The sequence below is a fragment of the Tenrec ecaudatus genome, chromosome X (assembly GCF_050624435.1).
Source record: "Tenrec ecaudatus isolate mTenEca1 chromosome X, mTenEca1.hap1, whole genome shotgun sequence".
Classification (NCBI taxonomy): Eukaryota; Metazoa; Chordata; class Mammalia; order Afrosoricida; family Tenrecidae; genus Tenrec; species Tenrec ecaudatus.
Genome location: NC_134548.1, coordinates 11,945,504 through 11,961,540, shown reverse-complemented (window position 1 = coordinate 11,961,540; position 16,037 = coordinate 11,945,504). Strand labels below are relative to the sequence as shown.

At 45.9% G+C, this 16,037-nt stretch overlaps 1 protein-coding gene and 1 pseudogene across 1 annotated transcript in view; one reads left to right on the top strand and one right to left on the bottom strand.

The window, feature by feature from the left end:
• ZRSR2 (zinc finger CCCH-type, RNA binding motif and serine/arginine rich 2) overlaps positions 1–16,037 on the bottom strand; it is a 35,774-nt gene that overhangs the window by 3,474 nt on the left and 16,263 nt on the right. The window contains exons 8-10 of the mRNA XM_075539038.1: positions 3,602–3,815; positions 779–834; positions 16–125 (exon numbers count right to left, since the gene is read on the bottom strand). Of these exons, the coding sequence (XP_075395153.1) occupies positions 16–125; positions 779–834; positions 3,602–3,815 (380 nt within the window). The remainder of the gene's footprint in view (positions 1–15; positions 126–778; positions 835–3,601; positions 3,816–16,037) is intronic.
• Positions 14,731–15,514, top strand: LOC142434659 (adenylate kinase isoenzyme 6-like; annotated as a pseudogene).

The window sequence follows — 16,037 nt, the reverse complement described above, 5'->3', positions numbered from 1 at the left end:
GATGGTGTCTTTTACCACAAATCGCCATTTGCCACCGAGTCACCGGGCAGAATTCACACTGCAGCTGTCGTCCCGCGTACCACCGTCCATTAAACAGAGAAAGGGCTGCTTGGCAGTCTTCTTCCCTTGAAACCCAAAATGAAGGATGCACTGTCACAGGCCGGCGCCAAGATGCAGGTGCGTTCCACCCCAAGCCAACCCTCTCATGCACGCACCGAATTTCACAAGTCTCAAGAGTGTAGTCACGCTCTGGAGGTTCCCAGTGGATCCCAGAACCCCTTTTCCTGGCTCTCTGAGGTTCCAAGGCATGGGCACTAGCTTCTACATCCTACCACCCACTAGAACATTCCAAATGCGGAAGGGTTATTCCATGGGGTTTTCCTGGCCAGGACGGCTGAGTTCTTGGCAAGGGAGAATTCAATCCAATGGCCATCGCACAGCCAGCTGGCCAAATGCCTCCCAGGAGGATTTGGGGCTTCAAATCACAGCTCTGTGCAGCATGCTAGCAGCTCCTGTCTGCTTCCTATCCCTTTCTCAATGGCTCTGCCAATGGGATTCCCATTCTGATAGGACTTTCAGGTAAAACATTCAAAACCACTCATGTAGGTATACGTGTGTGTTCTTCTCAAGGCCCCTCCCTGCTCCTCTACTATGTCTCGATACTGACATGAACAACAGAAGTCATTGGTTGGAAGTGACCTATTCAGTAGACTCATCCAAAGAGTGAACAGAAAACGCCACCTGAAACCATGATTGAGCTGCACCTCAGAATACTCACGATTGATACTGGACGTACACGTTGCCCCTCAGATGAGGTTCAAAGTTGCAGCTGACCTGAGGAGCAAGGATATAAGTTGACATGAAGCCGGAGGCCAAGACATTAGCCCCACCATCGAATGAAACCACTCTCCGGTCTATTAAAGGCATAAGGTGACCTCACAGACCCCTGGGAGCTGGTCCCTATCGATCTACTTCCATTTCCCCTTTGAAGCATCACACACACACACACACCACACACACACACACAAACACACACACACACACACACACACACACAATCAGCCCCACATCCGTCACCCCTCAACTAAGCACAAGTGCTTTCTATTTCAGAGCAGGAAATGGCCAAGAGCTATCTGACACGCTTCCATTTCCACCGCTTGCTCAACTCCCTGCCGTCGAGCCCTTTCCGACTCAAAGCCACCCTGTCGGACAGAGAACTGCCCCACGGGCTCTCCCCTACAGTCACCTTCACAGTTGGTGAGGCCAAACTACCAACCTCTTGGTGCGCAGCTGAGTTCACCACTCGTCCACCAGGACTCCTTTACATACAGGCATATGTATGTATAGGTGTCATAAAAACATGCTTATACACCTCCACACATATAACCGCACGCCTGCATGTTGTGGTGGCCCACTGGGTCCATTCGAACTCAGACCAACCTTAGAGGACACAGCAGCTCTGTTCCAGTTTCCAAGACTGTCATGTTTATGAGAACTGACTGCCACATTGGTCTCCCATGGAGTGGCTGGTGGATTTGAACTGCCAACCTATTGGGTAGCAGCTGAACACAGCCACCGTGCCATCAGAGCTCCTTAAGGGCTATCTGGGCATACTAGCACTCACAAGTTTAAACAAATGTGTGCGCTGTATTGACAATGTGTACGGCAACCTGCATGCTTCCCAGAAGCAAGCATGTAAATGTACTGACTCATTTCAACTGCCACACACAGGAGGAATCAAATGATGAAATCCTGTCAGGTGATGGAGACCCAGGGGCTCGCGAAAGCACCCTTGGCCTCCCCCTCTGGAGGGTGGAGGCCTTCCCGTGGGTGCTCAGAGTAGAGGGCCGATGTGTGGGTGTGGGTCCGGGCCCCCTCACCTCGCTAGGTCTTGACAAAACCGCTCCCTGCGATGCTTTCATAAATCCACACCTGCTCACCCACTCCTGGTATTAATAGACCCGATCGTGAGTTGCCTGATGGGTGTGAAAGAGCATCTCGGATCCTTCCCGTTGCTCCTCTTACCACGGAGGCTGCGCTTTCGGTAACTGGCCTTCAAACATGACACCGTGGATCGGGGCTTATATAACGGCATAGAAAAGGTCTGCAAGTATCCTGCTAGAGTTAAGCTTCTCGTTTCAAAACACAGCTCCAATGGAACTAATGGCCAGTCCGGATCCTCGGGGCTCACTGAGCTCGAGGCTCTGAGAGTTGTTCTCCTAAACTTGGACCGGGTAGCTTGCCACTGCGAACTGGGAGCAGGATTAGCATGGACTTGGCCATTAGCAACACAAAATCGACCTCATTCTAAACAAGGCGACATACCCTGCTGTGGATCCTGGGGACGGCCTGGAGCAGTTGTGTGCCTGCTGTCAGCCAGCCTGTTGTCTGGAAGGCAGCTCCACCACAACCACGGCCAAGCCCAGGAGGGAAACGACAGGTCCGGTGCCCCAGGTGGCCTGCCGGACAGAATGGCGCTGGCCTGACTCTCCCCCTCCGTGGGCGGGAAGAAGGCAAGGGCCGCATGCAGGTGTGCCAGCTGGGCTCGGGCAGGCCCTTCGGCACCTCTGCAGTGTATCAGAGGGATGCAGCAGGGTCACGAGGCCCAGAAGGCACGCCCAGCAGGAACAGAGGGAAGGGTGAAGAGACACCGAAGAGGAATAATTTCACCACGTGGGTTGGAAAAGAGTAGTAAAAGCACCCCCCTTCGACATGCCTGAGTTTGGTCGCTGTTCCAGCTCGCCACTGTCACACGTCCCCAATTCACGGGAAAGCCTTCCCAGCTTTCTCCCTCAATTTCCCCAAATTCTCTGCTATGCTATCGCCCCTGGTGGCACTGAGGTTAAGCGCTCAGCAGTGAACCGGCAGGTTGGAGGATTCAAACCCACCAGCTGTTGCTTAGGGGGGAAGGGGGGGCAGACGCAGCTGTCCGCTTCCACAGGCTGACAGGCTCAGAACCACTGAGGAGGCAGCTGGACTGCGCCCTGCAGGGAAGCTGTTGAGTCTGCGCCGAATTGCCAGCAGGCATGCGATGCCTCAACTCGGAGCTCCCGGGAGCAGAGGCACTGCAGCGGATTTGCCCTGGTCGGACAGAGTACTTAAAATAATGACGAACCCTTCCCCTTCACATATGCACCAAGCCCAGGCCTCTAGGGACAGGCGGGAAATAAAAATGTCAAGAAAAAGGCAGGAATCCAGAGATGTGTCCCAGGGAGGGCCTGGCAGAAAGCTGGTGCCGCCACCTTGGGAGCAAGCCCCTCCACTGCCTGGAAGGGTGAGCCCAGGGCAGCACCTTCTGGAGCTCACAGCTCGGGGGTTGGGGGACTGACACATTTATGATAGCCAGCAAAGAGTCAGGCCTACACAGGAAAGAGGGTTGGATGGCTGAACCCTAAAACCTAGGAGTCTTTCCAACCCAGACCCTTGGGGTTAGTAACGAACAGCCTAAGGCAGTCACAGGGTGCAAGGAAAGGGAGAGAAGGAAGCAGCCTTTCCAGTGAGCTTAGGCACTGGGCCAGGCATGTCCCCCCCCAGGCCCTCGCACCCCCACCCAGGCCACCGCCTGTGATGTGAGCCCCGCCCACCACTCATGTGTGCCCACCTTGAACTGTACCACCTTCCCCACGTTCTTGAACTCAGGGAGCACATCGTCATAGAACTCCAGGAACTGCTGGTAGGTCTCCTCCTCGCTGTACTCCAGGCTGGCATCCGGGTCATAGTCATCCATTCGGCACTGCTCCATGCCAAACGTCGTGAACATGCTTCTCACAAGAAGGGTGGGACTCGATGCTGGGAAAGTGTGCTTCCGTGAACATCTGCATATGAATGAACCAAACCCAACCCAACCCAACAGTTCAGTAAACTACCAACAATTCAACCTACAACTTCTGAGATGGAAACTCAAGCAATAACACATCCCTTGACACATTCTTGACAAAACACACCCAGACTCGGATGTCACATTTCTACACTTAAGAAAACGGTTTTAAGACCAGCCAAGACACTGGCTCTCATTATTTCCAAGCTCATGTGCCATTCAGTGGCCTTTCAGGGGAGTTCAGGAAGCCTTTGCCAAGTTGAGGCACAGGGGGACAAAAGGCTTGGTGACCAGGCAGGCTCTGCTGACAGGGACAAAGACACCATGTGGGGCTCTTACGGGAGAGATGAGGATAATACCATCAAGGTCTAGACCTTGAACTTAAATGTGAATAGGGAGTTGAAGCATTTCTAGTTAATGAAGTCTTTTTAAAAGATGTTTTCCCTTTGAATTGATTGACATTGTCGTTTCGTTAATCAGATATTTTGCGCGTACACAATCTGAAAGTTTCTATGGCCTTTTCAGTTTTCCGCTGATCCTTGTTTATCACCCTTGAGGGCAGTCAGATTAGTATTTTCCCAACTTTATAAATAAGATGGCTATGGTCTCAAGAAGCACTAAATTCACTGTCATCGTGTCAATGCTGACTCATCGTGACCATGACACCCTGTGTGTTTCAGAGTCTGTAAATGTTGGCGGGAGTAGAAAGTCCAGTCTTTCTCCTGAGGAGCTACTGGTGGTGTTGAACTGTCAAGCAAGTGGCTCAAAGAGCCAACACTTAACCATCACACCATCAGTGCTCCATAGCTTGAAGCCAGAGAGCTGGTAACTAAGGATCAAGTGGCTCTGAGAGAATGAAGTCAGCTGGCTGGTGTCACTTCCTTTGGTAGTATAAGCAACGTCATTGCACATTTAGTTCACGAACGAGGCAACTAATCAGCATGAAGAATAACATCCTTTTCATATTTTAAACAGCGCCAAGGCTGCACTGACCAGGTGGAAGCTGAGTAAAGTCCTTAATATGAGCTTTTATTCTCATTTATACCTCGTCTTAAAATAAGAGCAGACACACCAAAAAAGACATGCTGACATTAACTAGTTAAGTACACATAGGGCGTGTGTGTGTGGGGGGGGGGCAGTTAGTGCTGTGTGCCAGTTCTCACTCATTCTATGGTCAACTGAACAAAAGGCTGCCTGGTCCTGCACCACCCTCACAAGCCTCGCGATGTTTGAGCTCATTGTTGTAGCCACTGTGTCAACCCAACTTAAAATAGTTGTGCTAAAAAATTGATTGGCTCTTAATATATGTCACCCTGAGTCCTACACCCCTTGAATGAGAATGAGGACACACTGTGCAAACATCACTAATGCCACATATGTAGACACCGACTGCTACTAAGCCAATCCGGACTCTTGGCGACCCCATATACTTTCTGAGGCTGTAAATCTTTACAGAAGCAGACAACCTCTCTTTGTCCTTCAGAGCAGCTGGCGGTTTGAACTAACTTTGTGGTTAGCAGTCCAATACTTACCTGTTAAATTGGAATCTAATTTGTTGTGTAAACTTTCTCTAAAAGTACAATATAGCTTTAAAAGATAACTAAATACATATTAAATGAAGGGGGAAGTGCAGAGTGGAGACCCAAGGCCCAAGTGTCAGCCAATGGAGATCCCCTCATAGAGGGGTTTAGGAGAGGAGATGGGTTAATTAGGGTGTGAGGTAGTATCGATGAAGAACACAGCTATCCCCCAGATCCTGGATGCTTCCTCCCCACAACTACCATGATCCGAATTCTACCTTGCAGGGCTGGATAGGACAGAGGCTGTACACTGGTGCATATGAGGGTTGGAGGTACAGGGAATCCAGGGTGGATGATACCTTCAGGACCAAGGGTGTGAGGGACGATGCTGGGAGAGTGGAGGGTGAGTGGGTTGGAAAGGGGGAACTGATTACAAGGATCCACATGTGACCTCTTCCCTGGGAGAGGGACAGCAGAGAAGGGGGGAAGGGAGACTCCGGATAGGGCAAGATATGACAAAACAACGATGTATAAATTACCAAGGGCATATGAGGGAGGGGGGAATGGGGAGGGAGGGGGGAAAAAAAAAGAGGACCTGATGCAAGGGGCTTAAGTGGAGAGCAAATGCCTTGAGAATGACTGGGGCAGGGAATGTATGGATGTGCTTTATACAATTGATGTATGTATATGTATGGATTGTGGTAAGAGTTGTATGAGTCCCTAATAAAATGTAAAAGAAGAAAAGAGAAAAAATGATTAGGGCAAAGACTGTACAGATGTGCTTTATACAATTGATGTATGTATATGTATGAACTGTGAAAAGAATTGTATGAGCCCCAATAAATTGTTAAAGGAAAAAAAAAAGATAACTAAATAAAATGAGAGAACTAAATACCCCAAACTTTAGATCATGGTTCCAATTAAGCAAAAAAAAAAAAATCCTGGTGAGTATTCTCATTTTAAAAACTGGTTAAGTGGGATTTTGGTCAAGATGACGCCAAGATAAGCAGCCCATATGGGGAGCTCCGGTGACTCTGGTGTCCAGGTCAAGTGGAAGTGTTCTGGTGAGTACAGAGGTCCCTACGAGGGATCCTCCTTGTCCAGAAGGAGGCCCTGCCCCACGTCTGCTTTATTTCAAGCCCCGGAGAGCTGGTTCCATATATCAGTCATTTCCCTCCAGCTGTGCGACCCTGTGTACCTCGCCACCAGCCAGTGCCTCCCCCATTCAGCCCCTTGCCTAGTTGCTGCCCCAGGAACAGGACAGCTATCGTGTACCGCTTCCCCAGGCTGGGCCTGACCACCACCAGCTGTCCCCTCGTGGATCCTACCTGGGGGAGCTGTGCCTCTATCCCACAGTCCCCCTCCCTCCACAGGGCTAGTAGCAATTCCACCTGCTAGCTCTGGTCCCTCCTGGCAGCCGTCCAGGGTCCCAGGGACGCACCTGCAGAAGGCTTGAGAGCCTGCAGCTAGGTGCACCCAGCACCAGTGCCTGGGTCAACTCTCACCCCACAGTCGCCCCCTGCCATTTCAAGCGAGCCGCGGGAAAGCAGAGACTGGGACCATGGCTTTGAGAGCTCACCGCCTGCAGCCTCCACACCCAGTCCTTCCAGGTACAGTGTGCAGGAGCCTTGGACTGGGTCCTTACAGACCCAGCGGAATGAATTCGCCCCAGAGCCACGGGAAAGCGGAGACTGCGCCCATTCTCGCAGGCACGCCATGCGCCACTTCTGCCTTAGCGGCGGGAGTCCGAGTTGCAGACCAGGGCTTCATAGGCCCCACAGCATGAACTCAACCGGAGCCGCGGAAAAGTGGAGACTGGAACCATGGCTTTTAGAGTTTGAAGCCTGCAGCTGCAGTGCCTGGTCCTTGCAGGTACGCTGTGCACCACTTCTGCCTTAGCAGCAGGAGTCTGATTCATGTCATAGCAGGCCCGCCTCGAGTTGCCTCGCCCAGAGTCTCAGGCTGGGTGTTTGCAGGGCCACTGCAGGCTGCCTCTCCTGAACCCGTGGAGAGTCACAGATCAGGTCCTTGCAGGTCTGTCCAGCAAGCACCTGGTCCCTGGGGCCTCAGATAGGTGCTAACTGGGTCTATGGCAGCTCAGGGATCTTCGTGCCCCATCTGCTGCCAGCCCATGCAGTGAGTGGATCAGTGGAGAGTACATCCAAGGCCCAGAGGGCATCCCTGCCTCAAACCTAGCCTAGATACGGAATACAGGGGACCAGCGACCTAGGAGTGGGAGCTACCTAGCCCACGTGGGTCACAACATCTTCAACCCTAACAGCAATGCCACCTACCCATTGGTCTCCTATAGCCCTACCACTGTAATGGAGCTATCCACCAGTCAAATTGAGTTCCCCAGAGCTGTCCCCAACGGTGCTTGCCACCTTTCACCACTGTTGATCACTGAGTCACCACGGCACCTTCCTTCACAGCAACCTGACCAACCACCATAGTAGGCCACAGGCAACCCTTGAAAACATCGCCAGTTACACAGTGAAAGTACACAGGCTGCTTGGTCTCCCAGAAATATGGCGCCCACCTCTTAGAAATCATCATGTAAACAACAGCCTACCACATCACTCCCAACAAGTAAACAAGAAAGACAAACCACATCAGCAGAGCTAACGATGCTCATAGAAGAATCTGACATGGATCTGCTACAAAAAGAAATTTTCAGAAGGCTGCTTGGAGTAATACAGGCGATGAGGGAAGCTACACAGACTTAGGATAAAATGATACAGGGGATGAAGGCCACAATAGTGGGGGGCGAGGGCCACGACAGAGGGAATGAAGTCTATGCACCAAAGGGAAATACAGGAGCTAAAGTAGCAGAAGCTGCACACAAGATTACCTATCTCACGAACAGACTAGAGGAGGCTAAGAAACGTATCAGTGATCTTGAAGACAATCAGGCAGACCTCAGCAAATGAGAAAGACAATCAAACAAGATAATCAAAGAGGCGAAGAAAGCCTGAGATCAATGTCTGATGCTATGAAAAGGAACAACATCTGAATTATTGCCTACCAGAACAAGACACAGCGAAGAAGTCAACAGCTAAATTAACAAGGGAATTTCTGGAAGAAAATTTCCCCACCCTTTAATGAGTATCAGTCACTCATACAGGAAGCACAGAGGACAAGAAGTATATTAAACCCCAGGAAGAGCTCACCCAAGGCATATAACAGTTAAATTATCCAACTTCGAGGAAAAAGAAAAAATGCTAAGAGCAGCACGAGAAAGGAAGACAGTCACATACAGTGCCTCTCAGGTAAGAATATGCTCAGAACTATCAACAGAAACCATGAAGAGGAGAGAGCGGACTCATACCTTCCAAAAGTTGAATGAAAACAACACCTTCCCTAGAATCCTTTAGCCTGCCAAAATCTCTATTAAGATAGAAGGGTTTTCCAGGCCAAGGAAAAACGTGAAGAATACGCTGCAAGACACCCAATGTCGACCAAGCATAAACAGAACACCACATAGCCCAACTCCAACCAGAAGCCAACGAGGTGATACCAATTGTCAAGATAACATGACCACAGAGAGAAAATATGACTTTAATAAAGAAGCGCCTCACAAAGACAAGGCACAGCAATAAGAATGATAGGAAAAGACCCAAATCAAAAGGCACACGATGTCTGCAATGAATCCACAGATCATGTTAATAACTCGAAATGTGAATGGCCTTAACTCCTACGTTAAAATGAAATGATTTGCAAACTGGCTTGGAAAAGATAGCCCATCAATCTGTTGCCTCCAAGAAACACATCTTACACTCGCAAACAAGAATAAACTAAGAATAAAAGGCTGGAGGAAGATATACCAGGAAAATGGCGACTCAAAAAAAAAAAAGCATGATTCACAGTCTTAATCTCAGACAAAACTGATCTCAAGATTCAAACCATAGAAAGAGGAGATAAAGGAGGGGCACTTTATAATGCTCAAAGGATCACTTTACCAGAAATCTGTGAGCATAATAAATATATATGATGTGCCAAATGAGAGACCCGCGAAATTTGTCAAATGATTAAGAAAATGAAAAAAAGTTATCACAGACTCAACAACTATAGTAGGGGATTTTAATACACCACTTTCAGAGAAAGCTAGATCACTGGGAAGCTCAGCAAACAGACTATAGAGCTAGATAATACAATTACACAACTAGATCTGATAGACATATTTAGAGCTTTCCATCCAAATGGAAATTAATACACATTCTTCTCAAGCGTGAATGGCACATTTTCGAAAATAGACCACATGCTGGGACCCAAGTCAAGCCTGAGTAAATTCAAACACATAGAGATTATACAGAAGTCCTTCTCTGATCACCATGCCATAAAGCTAGAGATCAATAAAAGGATGACCAGAAAAACAAGGGCCAACAATTGGAAGATGAATAATGATCTTCTGCGCTATGAGTGGGTACTGACTCAGATTAGAGGGGAAATCAAAAAGGTCATGAGAATGAGAATACTTCGTATCAAAACTTATGGGATATGGAGAAAACAGTTATCAGAGGTGGCTTAATTGCAAAAGGAACATATATGAAAAAGGCAGAGAGACTTATGACAGATATGCTCTCACAAAACCTCCAGCAATTAGAACAGAGCCAACAGAACAATCCCCCCCAACAGCAAAATAAAGAATATAAATCAGGGAAGAATTGAAACACTGGGAAGACAAAAGAACAACACAGACGATTAATGCAACAAAAGGCTGGTTCCTTGAAAGAATCAACAGAATCAATAGACCACTGGCAAATCTCACCAAAGAAAGAAAAGAGCAAACAATAGACAGGATGAGGAATGAAACAGGGTAATCACAACAGACCCTAATGAGATTAAAAGGATAATCACAAAGTACTATGAAAGTCTATACTCTAATGAGTTCAACAATATGTAAGACATGGGCTAATACTTGGAAAAACAATCCCTCCCTAGACTATCCCAGATCGAGGTCAAGAACCTGAACAAACCCATAGCAAAGGAAGAAATGGATATGGTTATCAAGAAGCTACCAACCAAAAAAAAAAAAAAGCCCCCAGACCAGATGGTTTCACTGGAGAATTCTACAAAGCATTCAGGGAAGAGCTGACACCGATCCTCCATATAGTATTTCAGAGAGTAGAAAGGGATGACAAACTCCCAAACTAATCTTACAAAGTCAGTGTAACTTTCATACCCAAATGGGGCAAGGATCCCACAAGAATAGAGAACTATAGCCTGATATCTCTAATGAACACAGATGCAAAAAGGCTTCAAAAAGATAATGGCCAATAGAATACAAAAGTATATTAAACATCATTCATCAGAATCAGGTAGGATTCATCATAGGGATGCAGGGATAGTTTAACATCTGAAAATCCATCAAAATTATATACCACATTGATAAGAAAAAGTATAAGAACCATATGATAGTATCTATAGATGCAGGAAAAGCATTTGACAACATCCAGCACCCATTCCTAAATCAGCCACTCAGGAGGATAGGAATGGAAGGGCAGTTCCTCCAGTTAATATAAGCTATCTACAAAAAGCCGACAGTTAACATCATAGTCAATGGAGTAAAGACTAAATTAATCTCCCTGAAAAGGGGGAGTAAACAAGGATGATCCTTCTCCCCAATTCTATTCAATATCATACTGGAGGTCATAGTTAATAACATAAGACAACAGAAGGACAACACAGGTATCTAACTGGAAGACCACGAGGTGACATTATCGTTATTTGCTGATGACATGATTCTGTACATTGAAAATCCCAAAAGCTCAACAACTGGACTACTGCCAGTGATAGAGGAATATGGAAGAGTGGCGGGATACAAGATCAACAAACAGAAGTGGATCGGTTTGCTGTATACATCAGACAAGACCATGGAAGGGGAGATCAGGAAGGCAGTACCATTCACAATAGCCAAGAGCAAACTTAAATATCTAGGGATATATGTAACCAAAAAAACAAAAGACTTATACAAGGAAAACTACAAGACCCTACTACAGGAAACCAAAAGCGACCTCCACAAATGGAGGAATATCCCGTGCTCATGGATTGGAAGCCTCAATATAGTAAAGATATCTATCCTACCCAGGGCACTTTATAAGTTTCATGCTATCCCAATTCACATAAAAACAATCTTCTTCAGCGAATTGGAAAAACTGACCACCAATTTCATATGGAGAGGGAAGAAGCCCAGAATTAGCCGAGCTCTCCTCAAGAAGAGCATAGTAAGAGGGCTCGCTTTGCCTGCCTTTCACACCTACTACAGAATCACAGTGGTCAAAACAGTGAGGTACTGGCATAATGACAGATACATAGATCAATGGAAAAGAATTGAAAACCCAGAAATAAAACCATCAGCATACAGACAACTGATCTTTGACAAGGGCCCCAAAAGCATCAAGTGGGAGGGTGACGCCCTATTTAACAAGTGGTGCTGGAAACAATGGAAATCCACATGTAGAAAAATGAAACAGGATGTCTACCTCCCCCCATGCACAAGAACAAACTCAAGGTGGATCATGGACCTAGAAGTAAAACCCCAAACCATCAGGACCATTAGCGAAGGAATGATGAAAATGATGAGGGCAACAAATATAAGAATGTGCTTGACACAATGGATATATGTATGGATTGTGATAAATGGTGTATGAGCCAAAAAATGATTAAAAAAAAGAAAATTGCACGTCCTTAATAATATTGTTAGTTTTCCTGTTTCACCATCTAGATTATAAGTTTGTAAACATAAGAGGCATTTGTTTGCCCTGAGCCTTCCATCACACATTCACCCTGGCCTAAAGTAATGGGGTAGTAAACTGGAAATTTAAAAATTAAGTAAATAAAAGTCATGATTTTTGTTTGTCTAAAAAAATGGTTAAAAAATTCTTAAGGGAAAAAAACTGCACCAAACGTTGGAAGAAGTAGTTAAAAAAAAGGAACAAGCGAGGCACATGCTAGGTAAAAGCTGTGACCTGGTATGCACAAGCCACATCTAAGAGCCTGAATCTAGAAAATACATTCAGTCAATATTCACTTATAGGAAATTATTTTTTTTCCAAATGACTTCCTAGCTTAGTCCGTTAAGACACCTTGTTAGAAGGGCCTCTCTGTCCACATGTAGCTACCCACAGAAGATCCAGGAGTCCCAAACCCACAGGGTAGAAGCACATCATTTCATTATTTTGTGTGATGCCTAGACAGAATGCAGCCAGGAACCAATTTAATGAGGTTAAAACTCTATTCCTGGAATGGCTGTTATCTAAATGACCTTGGCCCTAGTTCCCAGGATGTCAAATGGGCACTTAGCAAGCAATCCTAGAAATCAGTCAAAGTGCCTGTCTAGGGAAAAGTCCCACTTGGATCAGAGATATTGCATAAGATTTAAGTGTATTCAAAAGGCTAGGCCTATAGTACCTAGTGAAACGTCAGCTAAGAGCTGCTATATTTGTGGAGGCAATTTATAACAGTGGTACCAAAACCTGTGTGGTTGTCAGAATGACCTGGGATGAAGTGACATTGCTCAGGTCTTGGCCTAGACCTAGAGTCCCTTCCTTTCAAAGTAACTCCTCTCTGGTCATGCTACAGACCCATTATTCAGATACTTGAATTAGGTCAAGGTTTCCAGAAGAGAAGTTGGACATGAATCTTAGTGCAAGGATAGTCAATCAAGAGTGTGCAAATTCAAATATTCTTTTGTTTCAAAATCATATCATTGTAAATGTGGGTGAGTGCAGAGTGGAGACTCAAAGCCCATTGGTAGTCAACCAGACACCCCCTTACTGAGGGGTTTTAGGGAGAAGATAAGCCAGTCAGGGTGCAGGGTAGCAACGATGAAACAAATAACTTTCCTCTAGTTCTTAAATGTTTCCTCCCCCCACTATCATGATCCCAGTTCTGCCTTGCAAGTCTGGCTAGACCAGAAGATGTACATAGGTACAGATGGCAACTGGAAACACAGGGAAATCCAGGACAGATGACTCCGTCGGGACCAGTAGTGAAGTGGTGATGCCTGGAGGGTGGAGAATGCGGGGTAGAAAGGGGGAACTGATTACAAGAATCTACGTATAGTCTCCTCCCTGGGGGATGGACAGCAAAGAAGAGGGCAGGGGGGGACATCAGACAGTGTAACATGACAAAATAATAATAATTTATGAATGACGAAAGGTTCATGAGGTAGGGGGGAGAGGGGAGGGAGGGGAAAATGAGCAGCAGATATTAAGGGCTGAAGTAGAGGGCAGGTGTTTTGAGAATGATGATGGCAACAAATGTACATATGTTCTTGACACAATGGATGTATGTATGGATTGTTAAAAGAATTATAAAATCCCCAATGAAATGATTTTTAAAAGTTTTGTTTCTTTTCAACGCAGAATCCCAGATGACTACTATCTACTGACAGGGGGGAATACTGTTGGCCCGTTTGGAACCTCATAGAACCATCAAGCTCCATGCTAAAGTTAAACCCCAGTCATTTACTAAAGGACTCTAAGAAACTGTCTCAAGATTAGGGATGGTTAGCCACATTCCTTCTCAATGTCTTTCTACGCTATTTCAAGGGAGAAATATTAATGATCTGGTGATAGGTAAACTTGCCATAGATACCATGCATTCTTCATGTGTGGTCAACCACTGTACAATTTGCCGCCTACTATGCGGTCAAACGCCATGGTCACATGCATCCACTTGCTTTTGATTTTCTCTATTGAATTGAACTCAATGCTGAAGATTATGAGCCTTCTTTCAGTCTCTTGTGGAAGCTGTGAGGTATAAAGATTCAGACAAATAAGGTTTGCCTTTCCTCCAAAATTGTTTGTTTAAGGGACAAAAAAAGCAACAAACCAAGCTCCCTTTAGAACTGACTCCAAAAAGAGACGCCAATTCCAGAAATATTCGAGAATTAAATCCCATTCTAAGCATAAAATTAACCGATCAAAGAAATGCTCAGAAAACAGAAGTTCCTCTACTGTTGCAATCCAACAATGGGCAAGAACGGCTGATGGGGAGCAGGGTGCTGGGGCACTCCGTACCCGGGACCAGGGTCTTTGTCAGAAGGGGTGGTGCACGGTGCTCAAATTGCTCACCTCAACTAACTTCCTCAGTCATTTGAATGATTGAAATCCCTAGGTCACTCTCACACCATTTTCAGAGCTGCAAACTGAAATTACATATGCCTATGGAAATAAGAAAGAGGCACCCAGTTGCCCATTGTCAAATATTTACTTAGGGCCAGAGGCTTTGCATGCCTGGCAGTTCACCTTTTCACACACCTCACCTGTCAACCTTTTTTCTGAAATAATTTCAGGACACCGATCCTTCTCTTACTTACAACCAAGGGAAGGAGAATCCACAGCCTTGGAACTCAAGGGAATGAGATGTGAACATCATAACTGAGGAATCATGCAGCTCAAAAACCTTTGGTGCAGGTTGGCTCCGCTCCCTGCGTACACTGGATCCCCAAGAAGTCTTAGCTGTGTCTTTCACAGGCGACTCACTGGGCAGTTTTTCTTGGTGGAGGATATCGATTTTTACTATTTTTTCGATGAGCTTGAGTGTGCCTATGGGATAGTCATTCAAAAGGTACAAAAGGGACTCGGGTCTCTCCGTAGTTCTCAGTTCCTCAAAGGGAAGCTGGCACCAGTAGGCAGAGTCCTGTGGCTTCGCTACCAAAGAGTCTGGCAGGGAACGGGAGTCAGGATCCACAGAGCCAGCCTGGTGCGGACCACGTTGCAGCTGAACATTTTGCTCACTGGTAACCCGAGGGTTGGAAAAACCACACTGGGCATCAAGATCAGGACGGAAATACACTCATGTATGATGGCCGCGATGAAGAGGGTGGTTGTCCCATTTTAGAGGAAGAGAGAGTAGTTAACGAATTAGAAAACCAAATGAAACAAGGTGGAGTTATTGATGACCAGGATTGGGAGTTCTTCCCTGGATGCTGGTTTCATGGAATTTGGGGGCCGAGAACAGATAACAGAACAAAAGACTGGGAACAAGGGGTTATCATGAGAAGAAACGACAAGACAATATTCTGTGTGAGATTTTGTAAGCATCCTATGAGGAAGAAATAGTACATCAGCTATCTAGCAAGAAGCCAGAAGACCTATAGAATAATACAAATCAGATATTAAAATGGATTGAACAATGGATAAAAGATCATAGCTCCGACTTTGAAGACTAGCCATGTGATCATCACTCACACTGAGAGCTCTCTGCCCATCACAGAAACTGTCCAAATATCAGAGACATTTTCATGTGCAAATTGTGTTGTAGAACTAGCATGTGGAAAGCATCAAAGGGTTATGCCTGGGCTCTTTTTTCTACATGATAAAGTAACACAATTTGAAATATAATGAATATGATGTTATTTAAGCTTGAGGGTATATAATGAATGTGACATTATTTAGGCTTGAGAGTAGATTGTCATTGTTCAATGCTTAACTGTTAAATAAGCTGTTATCTTTTCAACGGTAAATAAATGTAAGTGGACTAAATATCTACTAAATTTATTACGAAAGAAAATTAAGGAGATCTTTTAAAATAAAACGCATGGCTTAAAATAAACAATAATAAAAGAAAGGATCTGGTTATGTACAAATCTGGCTATAAAATATAAACAAGGTTTACAAATCTGTGTGCATGGCTCTCAATCAATGAAAACAGCCTAGAGAAATTTTGAAAATAAGGAAATTCTGATTTATTCA